Here is a 14803-nt window from a genome sequence, read left to right on the forward strand (position 1 = left end):
AACCGTTTGTGTGGGACAATTTGCCAGCACCTTTGACCATCCCGACTATTCACCTTTTCTTCTCGGTCACTTCTTGCCCCCTGACTTTCATTTCCTGGTTTATTCAGCCCTTTTTTCAGGGTCTAAAAAGTGCAGACACCATCAAAATGTACTTTTCATTTACTCTGCATGGAAAAAGATATAGCCTTATAATTTCTACAGTTTTTAAAAGGGCTAATGGAAGATAGTGGTGGCCACATTGGGTCATGGTAAATCTTTGAATCACACTGCCTTTTCAGGAGCAATATTTTAACAGCACCACAATAAAATATGGAATCAAACATCAGTGATTTTGCTCTAGTGTTTCTGTTTATATTTGACCAGCACAAAGACTTCAAACCAACAGGCTGAATTCCTTTGCAGCATACAGCAGAGACAGACTTAAGGAAAATTATGAGAATTCATCCTTTGTGTATTTTCATGCTTCTCAGGTCAGGTTGCAACACTTCGGGGCAGACTATTTTGGAGCATTTTCATTGGACAGTGACCACACTGTGCTACCAGGCATGCAAAACACTGCCAGGCTCTGGTTTGGACCTGACCCTGACCTCCCCAAGCCTTCAGGTAGACTCTGCACCCTACAGCCCCTCTCAGCATGGCTCTTCTTGAAAGACTTGGCTGATCCAGGTAATCCTGCTCCGGCAGGGGGATTGGACTAGATGATCTTTCGAGGTCCCTTCCAATCCCTAACATCCTGTGATTCTGTGATTGTTTTCCATCCTAAGTTCAGGGGACATAGAAAACTTCGGTTGTCACTTCTCTGCAATTCAAGAGCAAGATCACGGGTGCTCTTTTCATGCATATTTTGCAGACTGTCACGGTTTAAAGGCCAAACCAGGACACAGACTCATTTCTTCTCTCTTCCATCTGTTGTTAGACTTCTTTTCCTTTATTACATGTTAGCAATCAACAACTAACCCATGGCGGGTTTCTTCCTGTGCGGGGCTCTGAACACGGCATTTCTTGCTGAGGGAGCGTTGCACACGGGTGGCTCCCTCTCATGTTTGTTGCTGCAAGCAGGACATTGATGCCCGTCTAACCCTAGTGTGATTACTATCCCATTAGCAGCTTTACATATTCATTGATGTGCAGAAATGTTTTGTATCACCTTAAGCTCCAGAAGCATTGTGACAATGCATTAAATAGAACAGGGAAAGCAAAGATCTTAGGAAGTGTTATATTTCTTGTTATAGTACCTTAACCTGACAAAACAGTAGCTCTCCAAGTTTATCTTGGCTAGTCTGCCACCAACCCTTGGTTTTTATGAATCGTCATACTGCTAAAAGAGCTAATTTTTCTATGATATAATAGCCCACATAGAATACGCAAATCTCAAAAAACACAACATGGAGTAAACGTTTTGTAATGTACCTAAACGCAGTAGCTACCTGATTTTGCTACCACTTTATTTCAATTTAGGCCAAGGGATGATTTAAAAAGATTCGTTCTCAAGTATACAATTCAGAAAAATATGAGTTACTACTCAGAGCAATATTTTGAATCCATGCTGTTAGTTGTCTCTGCTGAAATACAACCTTGATGATATCCAAAGGTCCAATAAAATTTTGCGTGGAAGAATCCCATATTTGCAGAACATAATAAAACTGTTCAGCTGCAGCTCCAGGGCCTCGAGAACTGGAGAATGAGGCCTGTCTTTCTGAGGAGTTTCTTATGTCACAGGATATTTTTCAAACACTTTGTTACCTGAGAAATATCAAACATAACAAATAGTTACATATAATAGTATCTTTGATCTTTGTTAGTAAGACAAAATGTAAGGCTGTTTCTTGCTAACGAGTTAGGTGCTCATTAGCATTTTCCAACAGGAAACACTGACAGCAAGAGGCTAAAGGAAACGTTCAGTGTTAAATCCACACACAGCACATTTCAGCTCCTATTATAGCCTGTGTGATACAGAAAGGAGAAAATCTTTGCACACAACTATTTTAAAATTATAGAAGAGAAAGAAGAGCATTTGCTTGGTTTATTAGCTACTTTTTCAATAAAGTTCACTTCCAAATAATACGAATGCCTGTCTTTCACATTGTGCTTTTCATTCCTAACTCACAAAGCACCCTTCAAAGCAGGTCAGGATCATTTTACAAAAAACAAACATGAAGTGAAGCCACCTCTCTGATGTCCCTGAGTAAGACAGCACAGTCCCCAGCTCTGTTGACCGCTAGTCATAAGAACAAAGGGTTCAAAAGGGCATCTTGTGTCATCAAATCCCGCTTCTTACTCTTCAAATCAATTTTGCTATAATAATCTCATGCAAGAGTCTTTGGGGCACATGATCTCTTATATAAGCTCCTGCAAATGCTCTTTCAAAATCATCATCTCTGGTATATCCTCATCCATCCTGACCCTGTGATGGGACTCTACCTAATTGCCAAGATATTACACACCAGTGATTTGGGACCATCACCCTGAAAACACCCCAGTCTCACACACTGGAGAATGGATGGAGTATTTCTTTCCATGTCTGCTCCAATTTTGTGCATCTCTCGGTGGTCCATCCTAGTAAAAGACCCGTAACAGGTGCCACGACAGACCCGGAAGGTGTTCCTGAAGCAGAGAAATAGAAATGCTGAGAGCCTGACAACTGCAGCCGACTGCAGCTGTGAATACTGTCTGCGAAATCCCTGCAGAAACTCCTGGCACAATTGTTATTGCAGCATTAACTGGAGCCTTGCAGCAGCCCCAGGTGCCAGCGCAAACTGGGCACTTGGGTTTACCCCTGCACATACCTGTCCTTCCGTGTAGACTGACACCCTGGCAAACAAGGGAGCCTCAAGTACGCTCAGTCCAATCTATTTCCAATGTCCATTACTCCTTCCTTTTTCAAATAACTACTTACTGGAGAAGTTATTAATGCCTTTCCACCTACACAGCCTAGATACCGAAACTCACACAAAGGCAGCTTTTAAGCTTTGAGGTCACGTTCGAGTTGCTGGTTAGAGCGTCTCTCTGGGCAGTTCTATTATGCAGCAGCTACAGCAATCGGATAACACGATACAAACCTTTACTAATAATTGAGCATGAAGTGGGCTTTTTGCTTGGTATCTTCAGTTTTGTACCTTCACTTCAGAGCATGTTTAGAGCTGGCTTTAATACTCGGAAAATTATTTCAGCTTATTAAACACAAAGCTGTTACCCAACTGTTAGACGAGGGCACGGCCTACAAACTTGTTTCCTGGGGCTGTGTGCAAGGCTTGGATCCTTGCTGCTGCTGCGGCTGCAACTCCCCAACCGCCCACTTCTTTGTTTGATTGTCTTTTCTCACCGAAACATATGTTTTCCCTTTTGATGGCATTTTGAGCAACAGTTTCCATTGTATGCCCCTCTTGACTGACAGTTTGATGGCAGCCTGTAAATTACTTGGCACATGTTTTGTGAATCTGCTTGAAGGAGGGTCTGGCTGCTTAGTGAGTGCATCCTTTTGCAGCTTTGGGGGCAAGAGATCAGCACCATTTTAGCACAGGTTTGGGTATAAAAGTACCTGACCACAGTTGATATCGTCCTTATTTGACGCTCAGCACTATTCTGTACCTCAACACTTTTATCCCAGGTCCTGGGATACAACGTCCATCAGTTACGCTTGGCTTTTCCCATTTTCCTCTCATACAATGTGACACACACAAAGTTTAATGATGAATCAAGAATGGATCAGACTGAAAATACTTGGTGTTTGACAGACAGCCCAGGTTAGCATTCAGGCTGCCAGATGTGCAAGTTAAGAGAACATCTGGCCCTCTGTCAGCTTTATTTGCTAACAGTAACGCATTTGCTGCTTTGGCTTTATGTGGTACAATGTTATCTGTGTCTCTGGCCATGATGTTTCTACTGTAGCTATAATTACAGGACCCAAGCAGTGCTGTATGGAATTCATGTACTCTTTACAGCTAAATTATATGGCCACCTATAGGGAAATGGAAGTCCAGAAAATGAGGTGTATAACTTTTAGCACAGTATTACTTACAGCCTCAAAATAGAACCCTGGCATAGGCATGACGTTATGCTTATGCTGGCCTCCTACAAGAGGAAGACATTTCACTTATAACCATAGCTAACTCTATCGCAGCTTTGTTTTCATAAGAATAATTATATACTTCCACCAGAAAAACAATCAACCTCAATGCTGAGGCTGCTGTGCATTAGGACACCACATTTATCTGGGGAAGCCTTTCGCCCTAAGCCTTCTAAGGGTGGGTATGACTGCCGTACACAGTCACCGCACTACTTCTGGCTGTTTACATCTGCCCTTGAAGAGCTAATTTAAATCCTGTGAATAAACCTTCTCCCTGCTGCAGAGGTGGTGGCTCTGGCTGTTTTACACTTCAAAAACACCAGCATGGGCCAGATTATGTTTGTCTGTTGGATTTCTGATGATATTAACTTTCCTTGCATTCGATTGAAATGACAAAAAGATTGCTTTATATGTACTTACTGCAGAAAATAGAGAATTTTGGGTGAAAAAGCATAGACCCTATGATCTGATCCATCTTCTCTTTGCTATTTCCAACTACTTAAAGCATAATGACACACTGAAGCGCACACTTGGAGTGCTGCATTCTCTTCTCCTGACAGATTGTTACGATATTTTCCAAGGTGACCTTCATAAAACATGTTCTTTTTGAAGCTTATATTTCACTCTCAGGTCATAACAGTCTCACACCGACAAGCAAAGAGTCAGCTCCTGCTTTCTAATTAATGGTTCTTGGAGGCTTCTGAGTGGGGGATATAATTAATAGCACTTAAGTCTGGAGTGCAGAGAAATCTATAGCTGATTACTAGCATGTGTATTTACTTAGGGATTATATGCAAACAGCTCCTAAATGCAGCCATGAACAGCTCTCGACAATGCTCTCTGGAAAATCCCCAGGACCAGGCACCACCTTGAGTCTGACTCCAGGGTAAGGACTCAAAAAATTGCCCTGCTTATAAAGCAAGGCTCCTGCAACTGAGGGGTCCCTTCCTGCTGTACTCCTCTCCCCTGCTCCCATTCCCTGTGCCAGAGTCCACATCATGTTGCACCTTCTATGACTGCATGGTGATTCTGCTTGCCAACAGGCTGCCTACAGTGGAGGAGCATCTATTGCAGAAAATATCTCTGGCCATGTCTGTGTTGGCACGGTAGCACCCACCCAGGAGACAAGCTGCTCTGTGGTCCATACTGCCCCAGTAGAGCATCTTCTGGAGCAGACTGGCTGTATTCTCACTGCATGGCATGTGTCCCAGATCCACTCTGTGGATCCACCCTGAGGCATAATCATTATTTCATGGTTTTATTCAGTTTAAAGTACCAGAAATAATGGGAGGGGTTTTCTTGCAATAAAGCAACCAAAGAAGGGTATTGCAAGCCATCTTGCCTAAATTTAAGGAAAGTGATAGGATCGCACTGGTGCTCACTCTCTAGAACAAAACCAGATGCAAGCCAAACTGCCACCTTAAATTCCCTCTGGTCATCTGCTGCTTAACAGTGGTAATTTCCCTGCTGAAGTCAATAGAACAGCACCTTTTCACACATGCTGAGAGCTTGGTGCAGAAGAGCCAGCTGTCAGACAGGATGAGTGCTCTCAAAGAATAAGATTGTCTCTCTTTCACAGTGGGGAAAAAAAAAAAAAAAAAGAATAAAATTCATATTCTCTGACAGAGTTGAAAAGACTGTATTCTCCAGAAACATTGCCAGACTGAGGGTGAAGGGGAGAACTGACATCAGAAATCCTGCACCACTGTGCAGCCCGCATTATTTGGAGATATTTTAAAATGAATTTTGCATGGCGAATGACACAAAATATTCAGATGGTTAAACAATTAAAAGCTATTGAATATTTGTAACTCAAAAAGCACTAGGCAACAGAATAGCACTGTCAACCCCTTTATGCAGAGGGACATTTTGACATCGTACTTAAGACTAACTACTTTTCTAATGGAGTAAAAGTATTACTTCAGCTATGTATAAAATAGGAAAACTTGTACTAAAACTTGTGCAGCCTGTTTTTTTCTTTAGAAACAACACCACAGAGTGAAACTGCCTTTGAAGAGAAACATTTTTCATATACTATCTGAAGGTTAGTAACTCTTTTAATCTTCAGCATTTTTGCTGGCATGTGTAATTTAAAATGCACAAAACAGACTATCAAAACACCCAGCTACAGAAAATTTAAAAGGTGCATCTGAAAATAGGAAATTGGAAATTAAGATGCTGCATCAAATCTTGCTCTTCAAGTAAGGACTCTTTCCCTGTGGATGCACCTCAAAGAGTGACTGGTTATCAAACACAGCTGACCATATGACAGCCTACAATGAACAAGGAACGGCTCCTAAAGAGGTCAAATCTTGGTGCCACTAAGCAAGACGGTGACTAATTGGAGCAATTATATATTAAATAGCCTTTCCACAGAAAGTTTTTTCCTTTTCTTGTCCTCCTCCAGAGCCACATGAAGTTCTGCTGAACGTTGGCTCTGCAGACACAGCACTGTGAGCAGCCCTGCAGAGCCTGCACATGCTGGGGGTGTTCAAGCAGCGACAAGTCCTTCTAATGAAGTGGGATACAGTGGCGTGGGGACATGCAGTGAAAGACCAGAAACACGTGCAAAACACAAATTCATTCACTGATTTCAGTTTCATCTGCTCTAGGCAGATGAGTACACACAAATGAATTATTTTAAGTTGTTTCTTAAGGGTGTAAACTTAGCAAGGCTAAATGGGGTTCACTTCTTTAAGTGAGTGGCTGGATATTTCTGATCATCTGGCGACTGGTGCAGAAGCACTTGGCTGTGGCGACCCAACCAGTCAAGAGGGATTAACACCAGCAAATATAGTAGTGAGAGAATCAAGAGCTTCTTGCCTTGTTCAAGTATTTCTTAGGAAAAAGTCACCTGCAAGTCCTTCTTGGTCAGATAGTCTATAAATACAGGTAAAAGGTGCTACTGTACCTAGTCAAGTCACATAAGAGTTGTGACAGTTGGTGAAGGACTTGTGATAAATGTAAGGGTAGCTGGGAAAGCTCTGAAACACAGCTCAGTCTGTTTGGGCTAATCTAGCTGAGCTGGGCTTCTTTGAACAAAACACTTAAGTAGAAAAATAATGCATGAGGCCTTAAAAATTGCCATTTATTGGCTCCAGAACACCCACATTCAGCTCTTTCTGACCTTCCCTGTGCCGCATGAAAAAATTCAAGTCAAATAGCATGCAGGTAAACTTATAAATGGCAAAATAAATCCTTTGTAGGTGAAAAACAAAAATAGCTTCCAAGAAGGATGCATATAACCTTGTTAATTTGCCAAAAGTTTTCAATCTTCATCACTTTACAAGCAAGGTTGAGAAAGTAGATAAAGGTTGAGAAATTCAGAAGGTGCTCAGATATACCTTTATCTCAGGTTCAGAGCCTTATACCTCAGAAGAAAAACAATGTCAGGGAGAAGAGATTGACAGTGATGCCTTGTGTTGGGAATCAAGGGTTGGAAGGACTGCCTGCACTAGGCAAAATATTCTCATGATAATGATGCCAATAAGATTTAATTTACCAGTTTGTTCTAGGAAAGGTAATGACCTTAATATCATGGGGAACTTATCAAGAGGTCATCCATGCAGACACACTCTAATTTATTTTCATGATAAATGGAAATAAAAGTCCAGCCACATGAAATTGCTTGCAGGAATGAATTTATACCATCTATTCAGCTTTGTGTTTAGTATCAGAAGAGCCTAAGAACGTTTTATTGATATGCAGGGATTTAATTCCAACCCCTTTGAGAATCTCTGCAGAAAAGCATTTAAAATTCATTTCTAACCAGACCAAAAAAATGCCCCCCAAAACCTACCAAATATATAACAGGGAACAACATCACATTGGAATAGGGATGTGCCATTTTATCCTAAGTTCATTTGCTGCTGTGCCATAGATGAACTACTACATAATGCCTCTGTTTGCAGAGAAGAGTGCTTACATATGCGTTACCTAAGATACGCTCTTTCTTGACAAGTAATTAATTTTTTAGAAGCATATTTCTGAGAAGTTGAAAAATGAGTGTCTCAATACAAATCCAGCAGCCACTGTGGAAACTTGACTGTGTAGTCCAGACCCTGCTGCTCCAAACCCTGGAGGTCCCTAGGTCCCAGATGCTGAGGACAAGTTTCCTTCACAGATGGGAATTATGTGTGTTACAGAACTTTCTCTGTGCCAGCCCACAGAAGTGTTGGCACAGCTAATTTGACTGGAGAAGAAAAGAGCATAGTCATTACAAAAAAAAAAATTGAAAGGAAGAGTCCAATGAACCACCCAAACGGAGATGACAGAGTGGCACCGGAGATGAGAGCTGCCACGTAAGTGTGCCACGCGCATGCTGTGCAGTTTAGCTCAAGATTTCTCAAGCTGGGCTGCAAGCAGTGAGTCACAGGGAGAGATGAGGGATATTTATGGGATTTTGGTCTTCAGAGGAAAAAATATGAACCAGTCAGAAATGACAGAGAAATGAGAGTGCTGGATGGTGGCAAACAACATATGGGGAACAGGGGAGAGGGAGCTTTTGGCACCATTGCTGCAGCGCACATCCCAGCGTAACTCATTTTGATCTCTGGGGGCCGGTTCATTTCTACTGGAAGAATCTGGCTTCTGGGACTGCAGGTACAAAACAAAAAACTCTCAATTTCTAGAGCGCCAATGTTAGTGTTTGCCAAGTGTTTTCTCTTTTCTATTCCTCCCTGCAAATCTTTTTTTCTTTTCTTTTAGTGCCAGTGGAAGGTTTAGCAGAAGAGGCAGTTTTCCAGAAGGCTTCATTTTGAAAGTTGAACTGATCAGATGATTTAAGATTTGCCAGATGAAGTTAGCATTTGCTTATCCACTCTATAGTCTGAATTCTGCTGGGATTTTGTATGTATAGGTCCATATGCATATCTGGCTGTACACAGACACAGTAGTTTTTAAACTCATCATAGAGGTAACCAAGGCTATTTTCTGTTCTAAAAACACAGGGGGGATATGTTAGGTTAGACATTCTTCTTAAGTAACTGCTGATGATTCTGATTTCCAGATATGTTATTTTTTGCTGTCTGGAAACTAAATGCTCTAGGTTGGTACTTATTTGTCCAAGAAGGAGCATGTTATTTCAGCTACTGTTGGAGTGCTGTGTCCTTTTGGAAACAACACAAACTTAAGAGCTTTCATTTCTTTTGTTCCATTCTATGTATTCTCCCTCTGTTCTTAAGAAGCCTACGGAGGACTCAGAATTTTGGATGTTGCAGGAGTAAGTTGATGTGTAAATCATTACCTTTAACTTTCCTGAAAATACTTCTTCAGAATTGCTGCTTCAGCTGCCATTTCTTCTTCTGTCCTCCACTTGTCAGAGGAATCCTCTTTGTCATGTCGTTGCAACTTTTTTGAGGGAGGAAGAAGAAAAAAAAACCACACAGTTTGTTGATATTTTTTTCCAGTGTTATTGTCAAATTGAGGACATGCCTGTATGGAACTAATCTAACTATTCCATGTGTCTGCAGGATGGAGGGACCTGGTGATGAAGAGATGAAGGGTGAAGGTTACTGGTTTAGAGAGGTGACAGTAGTTAACTGGCTCTGATGTTTTTATGACAATAATGCAAGGTGCCAGGGTGATTGATAGGCAGTGAAAGAGTTCACCTTTGTGAGTTGATGGTCAGATATCTTGCGAGACTTTAATGCAAAGTTTGTAACAGAATAACAAACACAGGTATTTCGAAGTGCCCATTACATCCGTGGAGTGAGCTAGGCAGAAGCTGCCTGGACACCTTGTCAGTAATCCATGTAAAAATTTCTCTCTGTCTTTTCCTCTGTCCATGGGGCCACCTTTCCCATCAAAGACCTATTGTGATAACAAGGCGCTATGGCAGCTGTTTCCCACCGGCAGTTTATACCGGTAGTTTTCAGAAGAGATACATTCCCTCCCTGCATGCAAGTTATTAGTCCTTCCTTGCCCTTGTTAAAAGTGAGATACATCCCTGGTCTAGAAACAAAACTTGTTCTTTTAAGCACAACTATATTTCATTGGTGATTTAGTGGGGAAAAACATCAAAAGTATGCGAAACATTTAATTTGTGCATCTAGTTTGCATAATATGCCCACAAAAATAAGTTCTATCCCATAGGCAGTAAGTATTAAATGTTATTATCTCAGATATGACAATTTCAAACACATCTTTTGCCTCTCCAGAAGAAGGGAGAAGCCGATGGTTTTGCTGCTGTCCAGAAGGGAGTTCTATTTTATGGTAAATATAATGTGACAGCACTTGAGTGACTATTTGTACCCCATGTCCACTCAAAGAATGCCTGCCACTCATCAAGCGAAGACTACATTTACAACAGACAGCAGAAACATTTGCATTAACAGCTTAAGTACTGAGATTTCCAGTGTGTATCTAGGTAGAGCACAGCACAGATTGTATTAACAGCATCAGTGCTTCTGAAGAAAATTATAATATCAACTTTTTGTTAATGCCACAAAGACCAAAACTAATGAATATACACCTTTTATTCCTGGACAAATTTTAGTACAAAAGATTAAGGAGTGACAAACAAAGATGAAGCAATACTGAACCTGCCAAGCAAACTGCATTACTGTATATGGCATGTTTAGCAATAAACGAGGATTGTTAGCATACATCCAACTCACAAATACTTTTATTTGTGCTGTGTTTCTTCTACTTTGAATTTTGCTGCCAGCTATAGTCCTATGTAGTTTTACATTCTGCAGCACAGATTTCTTCCTGCTCAGCAGATGAAGCTGCATTAGAAAGTTATTTCCTTTCATGCCAATATGACACAGTAGCTGTAGGCAAATTAAAGTGTATTACTGTTCGACTAGTAGAGGACTAATCATCATTGTTACATTAGCTCTAGGTATGTTATAAATCCATCTTATAATAATGCTACGGTATTATGGAGAAAGATTTAAAAGCCAGGAACAGGTACAGTGTATACACTGTCACATGCATCCTTTGTGTCCATGTGCCTGCTCTCACCCACTGTACACATCTGTATGGTGTATAGGTACCACAGCCAAGCTGGTAGTGAGAGGAAATTACACGAACCAGCATACATCCTCCTGTACTTTCCATGGACTGTGATGCTTACACTTTACAAGAGGATGCACCAGAACAAGCCAAGTGGAGGTAAATCAACTGTCTGTCCGAGGTGTGAGCTGTTTTTCTAAAAAAGCAGTGTCTTGCTCATTCGCCCTAGCATCAAGGAGATACAGCAGGGAACAGCTAGAAGGCAAGGGAGGGCAGCCCCTGTTCCTCAAGGTCTCCTTGTTTAATGTGCAAGAAGTGCTTTTAGTGATGAGATTTGGTTGCTGTTCTCCCTTGCTATTCCATTTCTGTGCAACCCAGGTGAGAGCTGACTCCGGGAGGAGACTAGTAAAGTGGGGATTTGACTTGTAGTTTTTATTTTTATTCTCCCTGTTCAAAGAAATTTAAGTGAACAGTAATAAGGAGGCATATCCTGAAACGGCTGTTGTTGTTGCCTAAATTAAAACTGTGTGAAGTCACAGACCGTGGTGACTTCTCAAAGCTGGCAAAGGACAGGGTTTATTTTGCTACATAACTGCTAACCTTTAAAAATAATCAATCTTTGACTTAAGGTTAAAACAGATGTGTGGGGAGCAGCGATGAATTCTGAAACTCAACCTACTTCAGCAGCCCTGGCTCCCGGTGCACAGCCCACAGTACCGCACAGCAAGCCCCAGCTGGGCACGAAAGCACCCAACACAGCCTTACCGTGCTCTGCCGGCAGGCGTTCACTGCCCCTCATACTGAAAAGGTGTATCCACATTTTGTGGACACACTGGGTATTATGAACAACAGACTGCAGCGTTAAATCACTGTCATGGCCAATGTATTCATTGTTCAACTGACTTATAGATGGCATTATTTCAGTATAAAATTACTATGTCTACCCAAACAGGATCCCAGGACTATTCTGTATTCAAACCTCTTGCTGTGTCAGTAATTTCTGAGGTGCAATAAGCAGTTACCAGCCCAATGCCACTTAGTTTCTGATATTATCTAACCACCACTGTGGAGATATGGAAAACTGCCTCTGGTGGCTGCCTACCCTTCTCTGCTGCTGCCATCCTGCAGCTCCACCACAAACCAAACCATATAGCTAGCCGCTTTGAAGCGCAATACTTAAATTATGGATAACCTTGCTGGAGGATGTTCTGGATGTTAAACATTATACAACTTCAAGATCAACAGTACCAATAAATGGAAGATAAATAACTTAAGGGCTGCTGATACCACCTGTAGTTTGGAGAACCTGCATGCCACAAATTAATGGAGGCTGGATAGCACAATGGAGGCATATCTGCACCTGCCTGGTTCTTCAAATATTCTGGTATCATCTGCTAGTGGTGGTCTCCAATGGAGACAAGATATTGGGATCATGGATGGATTTGGTTTCAGCTAGTTATTTCATGTATTCTTATGTAAGGTGCTTTTCAACCAGGTTCCGATCTCCATATGAGGGCCTCAGTAAGCAAGAGCTACTTTATTTAAACTTTTTAAAAAAAAAAAAAAAAAAAAAAAAAGAGGCTAAGACAGTCTCCATAGTATTTTGGCTGAGTTGGAAAGCTACTTTCAGGGAAGAAGAAAACACATATAGCAGTATTAAATTGTATTGATTTAGAATTCAAGTGGGAAACAAACGTAACTGTTGATACTTGTTTCTAAGGGACTTCTGTGCCTTGGAGTGTATTCATATTCACACGCACATGCAAGTCCCAACCATACATCTTTACAAACATCTGACATGCTATTGAAAGTTTGGATTTTCATGGGAAGCAATGACCTCCTGCACCTGAAGAAGACTCCAAATAAAAAAACCCCACACCTCTATATGTCAGCTATCCATCTGTAAAAACTAGTGATTTCCCCTTGTTTTCTCCTCAGTCAGAAAAAGCTGGAGAACTTGAACTGACGTCCTTACTTAGATAGAGATATTCAAACACAGACTAGCTTGGAGTCTATGATACTTTCTGTACAACAATTCTACTTCTGCAACCTCTGAAAACAAACAAACAAATCTTATTTAGAGCCCCATAACATCTGCCTGACATGATTTTCTGAGAGAGGTGTTTTGCCCAGATTTCCTTGCTGGAGATTGACTGATCCACATCCTCTCAAAACCACTTTTGCTACCTCCTCCATGGTTCCTGGGACACAGCTTCTGTATTACCCAAAGGCCCCTAAACACCAACTTTTGCACTTCTAGAAGAAACCACTCACCTTCAGAACCCCTTCCCAAGCAAATGTGTGCATTTCCAGTTGTAATAAGCAGCTGCTTTTTCAAGTGAGGTGAAAATAGCACATGGTGAGGTTACAAGAGTCCCTTCTGTGCAAAACACTGAAGTAAATGGGGACAGATTTTGGTCAGGGTCTTTCAGAGACATCCATGGGTTGATGAGGCCACCACCAGGGGCTTCTGCAGAGGTCTGCAGGCACACTGGGCTCTCTTGACAAGCACTTTTTGGTGGGTAATGGAAGACTTGTTTTCCCTGAAGCCCAGGTCCCCCGTAGACGTGGAGCAGGAGAAGAGTGGGGAAGCACAGTCTGTCCTCAGCAATGTTATGGTAATGCTAGCCAAAGTTGGTCAAATACAGACTAGAATATACAATCCCTACACTAAGTGAAAGAAAGAAGAATTAGGAAGCTATAATGGTTTCATTAAAAAAAGAAAAGATATAAGCTTTGGGTGAGCCTGGCAGGAGCAGAGACAGTGACTATCAAACTACAAGGGATGGATCTCCATGGTGTTTTATACTGATATGAACTTCATCATCTAGCTCCAACCAAATCCTTCCATTCCAGGCTGTATCCCAGGAAGGAAGCAGCATTTCTTGGTATCTGGACAGCAATTTCTCCTGCAGAACATGGCACAGGTGCTGGGAGTGGGATCTGCCTACATGCAGCCTTGCATCGCTGCAGGCCAGAGTGCATACCAATGTACAGACAGGGAAGGTAGTGGTCTATAAAACCCTTTTCATAGAGCTCCAAGCTAGTCATCATTTTAAAACTGGTGGTACTTTGTCTGTTTTCGTAAGAGAAAGGTGATGCAGAAGCACCACATCAGATAGACAAGATATTCTACTGCAAAACTCAGAAAGCCCCACATTCCCTGAAGCGAAACCCGTTGCTGTGTTACAGGAGTGTCTCAGAAACATTAGCAGTAAAAAAAAAAGGTAAGCAACCAGATTAGCGTAGCTCAGATAACTCCAAAAGGAGAGGATAGGATCGGAGAACATGAACGTTTCTTTTAGACAATCTCTATTATGCTAACTTTTTCTTTTAATATTCTGAACAAGCACCGAGACACACATTAGTCAATTCTCTAATCGCAGTTGCCCAGCAAATTACACACTGTATCTGTTCAACATTCTTCAAGCACAAAGACTCTTGTTTATAACTTAGTACATCTTCTTGCCTTGCAGTACAAATAAATGCACTATTTCTAAGATATGCCCTTCTTCAAGCAGATCATTACTGATGTCTGACTTCTTGGGCTTCCTGATAAATTATCCTCCTCTTTCACCTCAAGCAGAAAATGCTCTTCCACCAATAATCTATGACTGTCAGTCTTGATTACTTGTAAACAGTGAAGCTCTTTGAATATTTCTGCTTGTGAAAAGTGTTCATTTTCTCACTCATGTCTCCCAGTGTGAGATGCTGGCAGACCTGACAGCTGTGCTTTATCTTATTTTATTAAAGTTGTTAGTGCTGCAGAATGGTCTACAT

The 14803-nt window shown here is 41.4% G+C and overlaps 1 protein-coding gene across 12 annotated transcripts in view; it reads right to left on the reverse strand.

The window, feature by feature from the left end:
* Positions 1-467: 467 nt before the first annotated feature.
* FHIT (fragile histidine triad diadenosine triphosphatase) overlaps positions 468-14803 on the reverse strand; it is a 593823-nt gene continuing 579487 nt past the window's right edge. For 10 of the 12 annotated variants that reach the window (XM_068409161.1, XM_068409159.1, XM_068409163.1 and 7 more), the window contains 2 exons: positions 9312-9415; positions 468-1743 (listed from right to left, as the gene is read on the reverse strand). In XM_068409161.1, coding sequence (XP_068265262.1) covers positions 9337-9415 — 79 coding nt within the window. In that variant the 3' untranslated portion in view covers positions 468-1743; positions 9312-9336. The remainder of the gene's footprint in view (positions 1744-9311; positions 9416-14803) is intronic. The other 2 variants (XM_068409167.1, XM_068409164.1) reach the window with 1 other exon arrangement.

Source organism: Nyctibius grandis, chromosome 10, assembly GCF_013368605.1.
Source record: "Nyctibius grandis isolate bNycGra1 chromosome 10, bNycGra1.pri, whole genome shotgun sequence".
Taxonomy (NCBI): domain Eukaryota; kingdom Metazoa; phylum Chordata; class Aves; order Nyctibiiformes; family Nyctibiidae; genus Nyctibius; species Nyctibius grandis.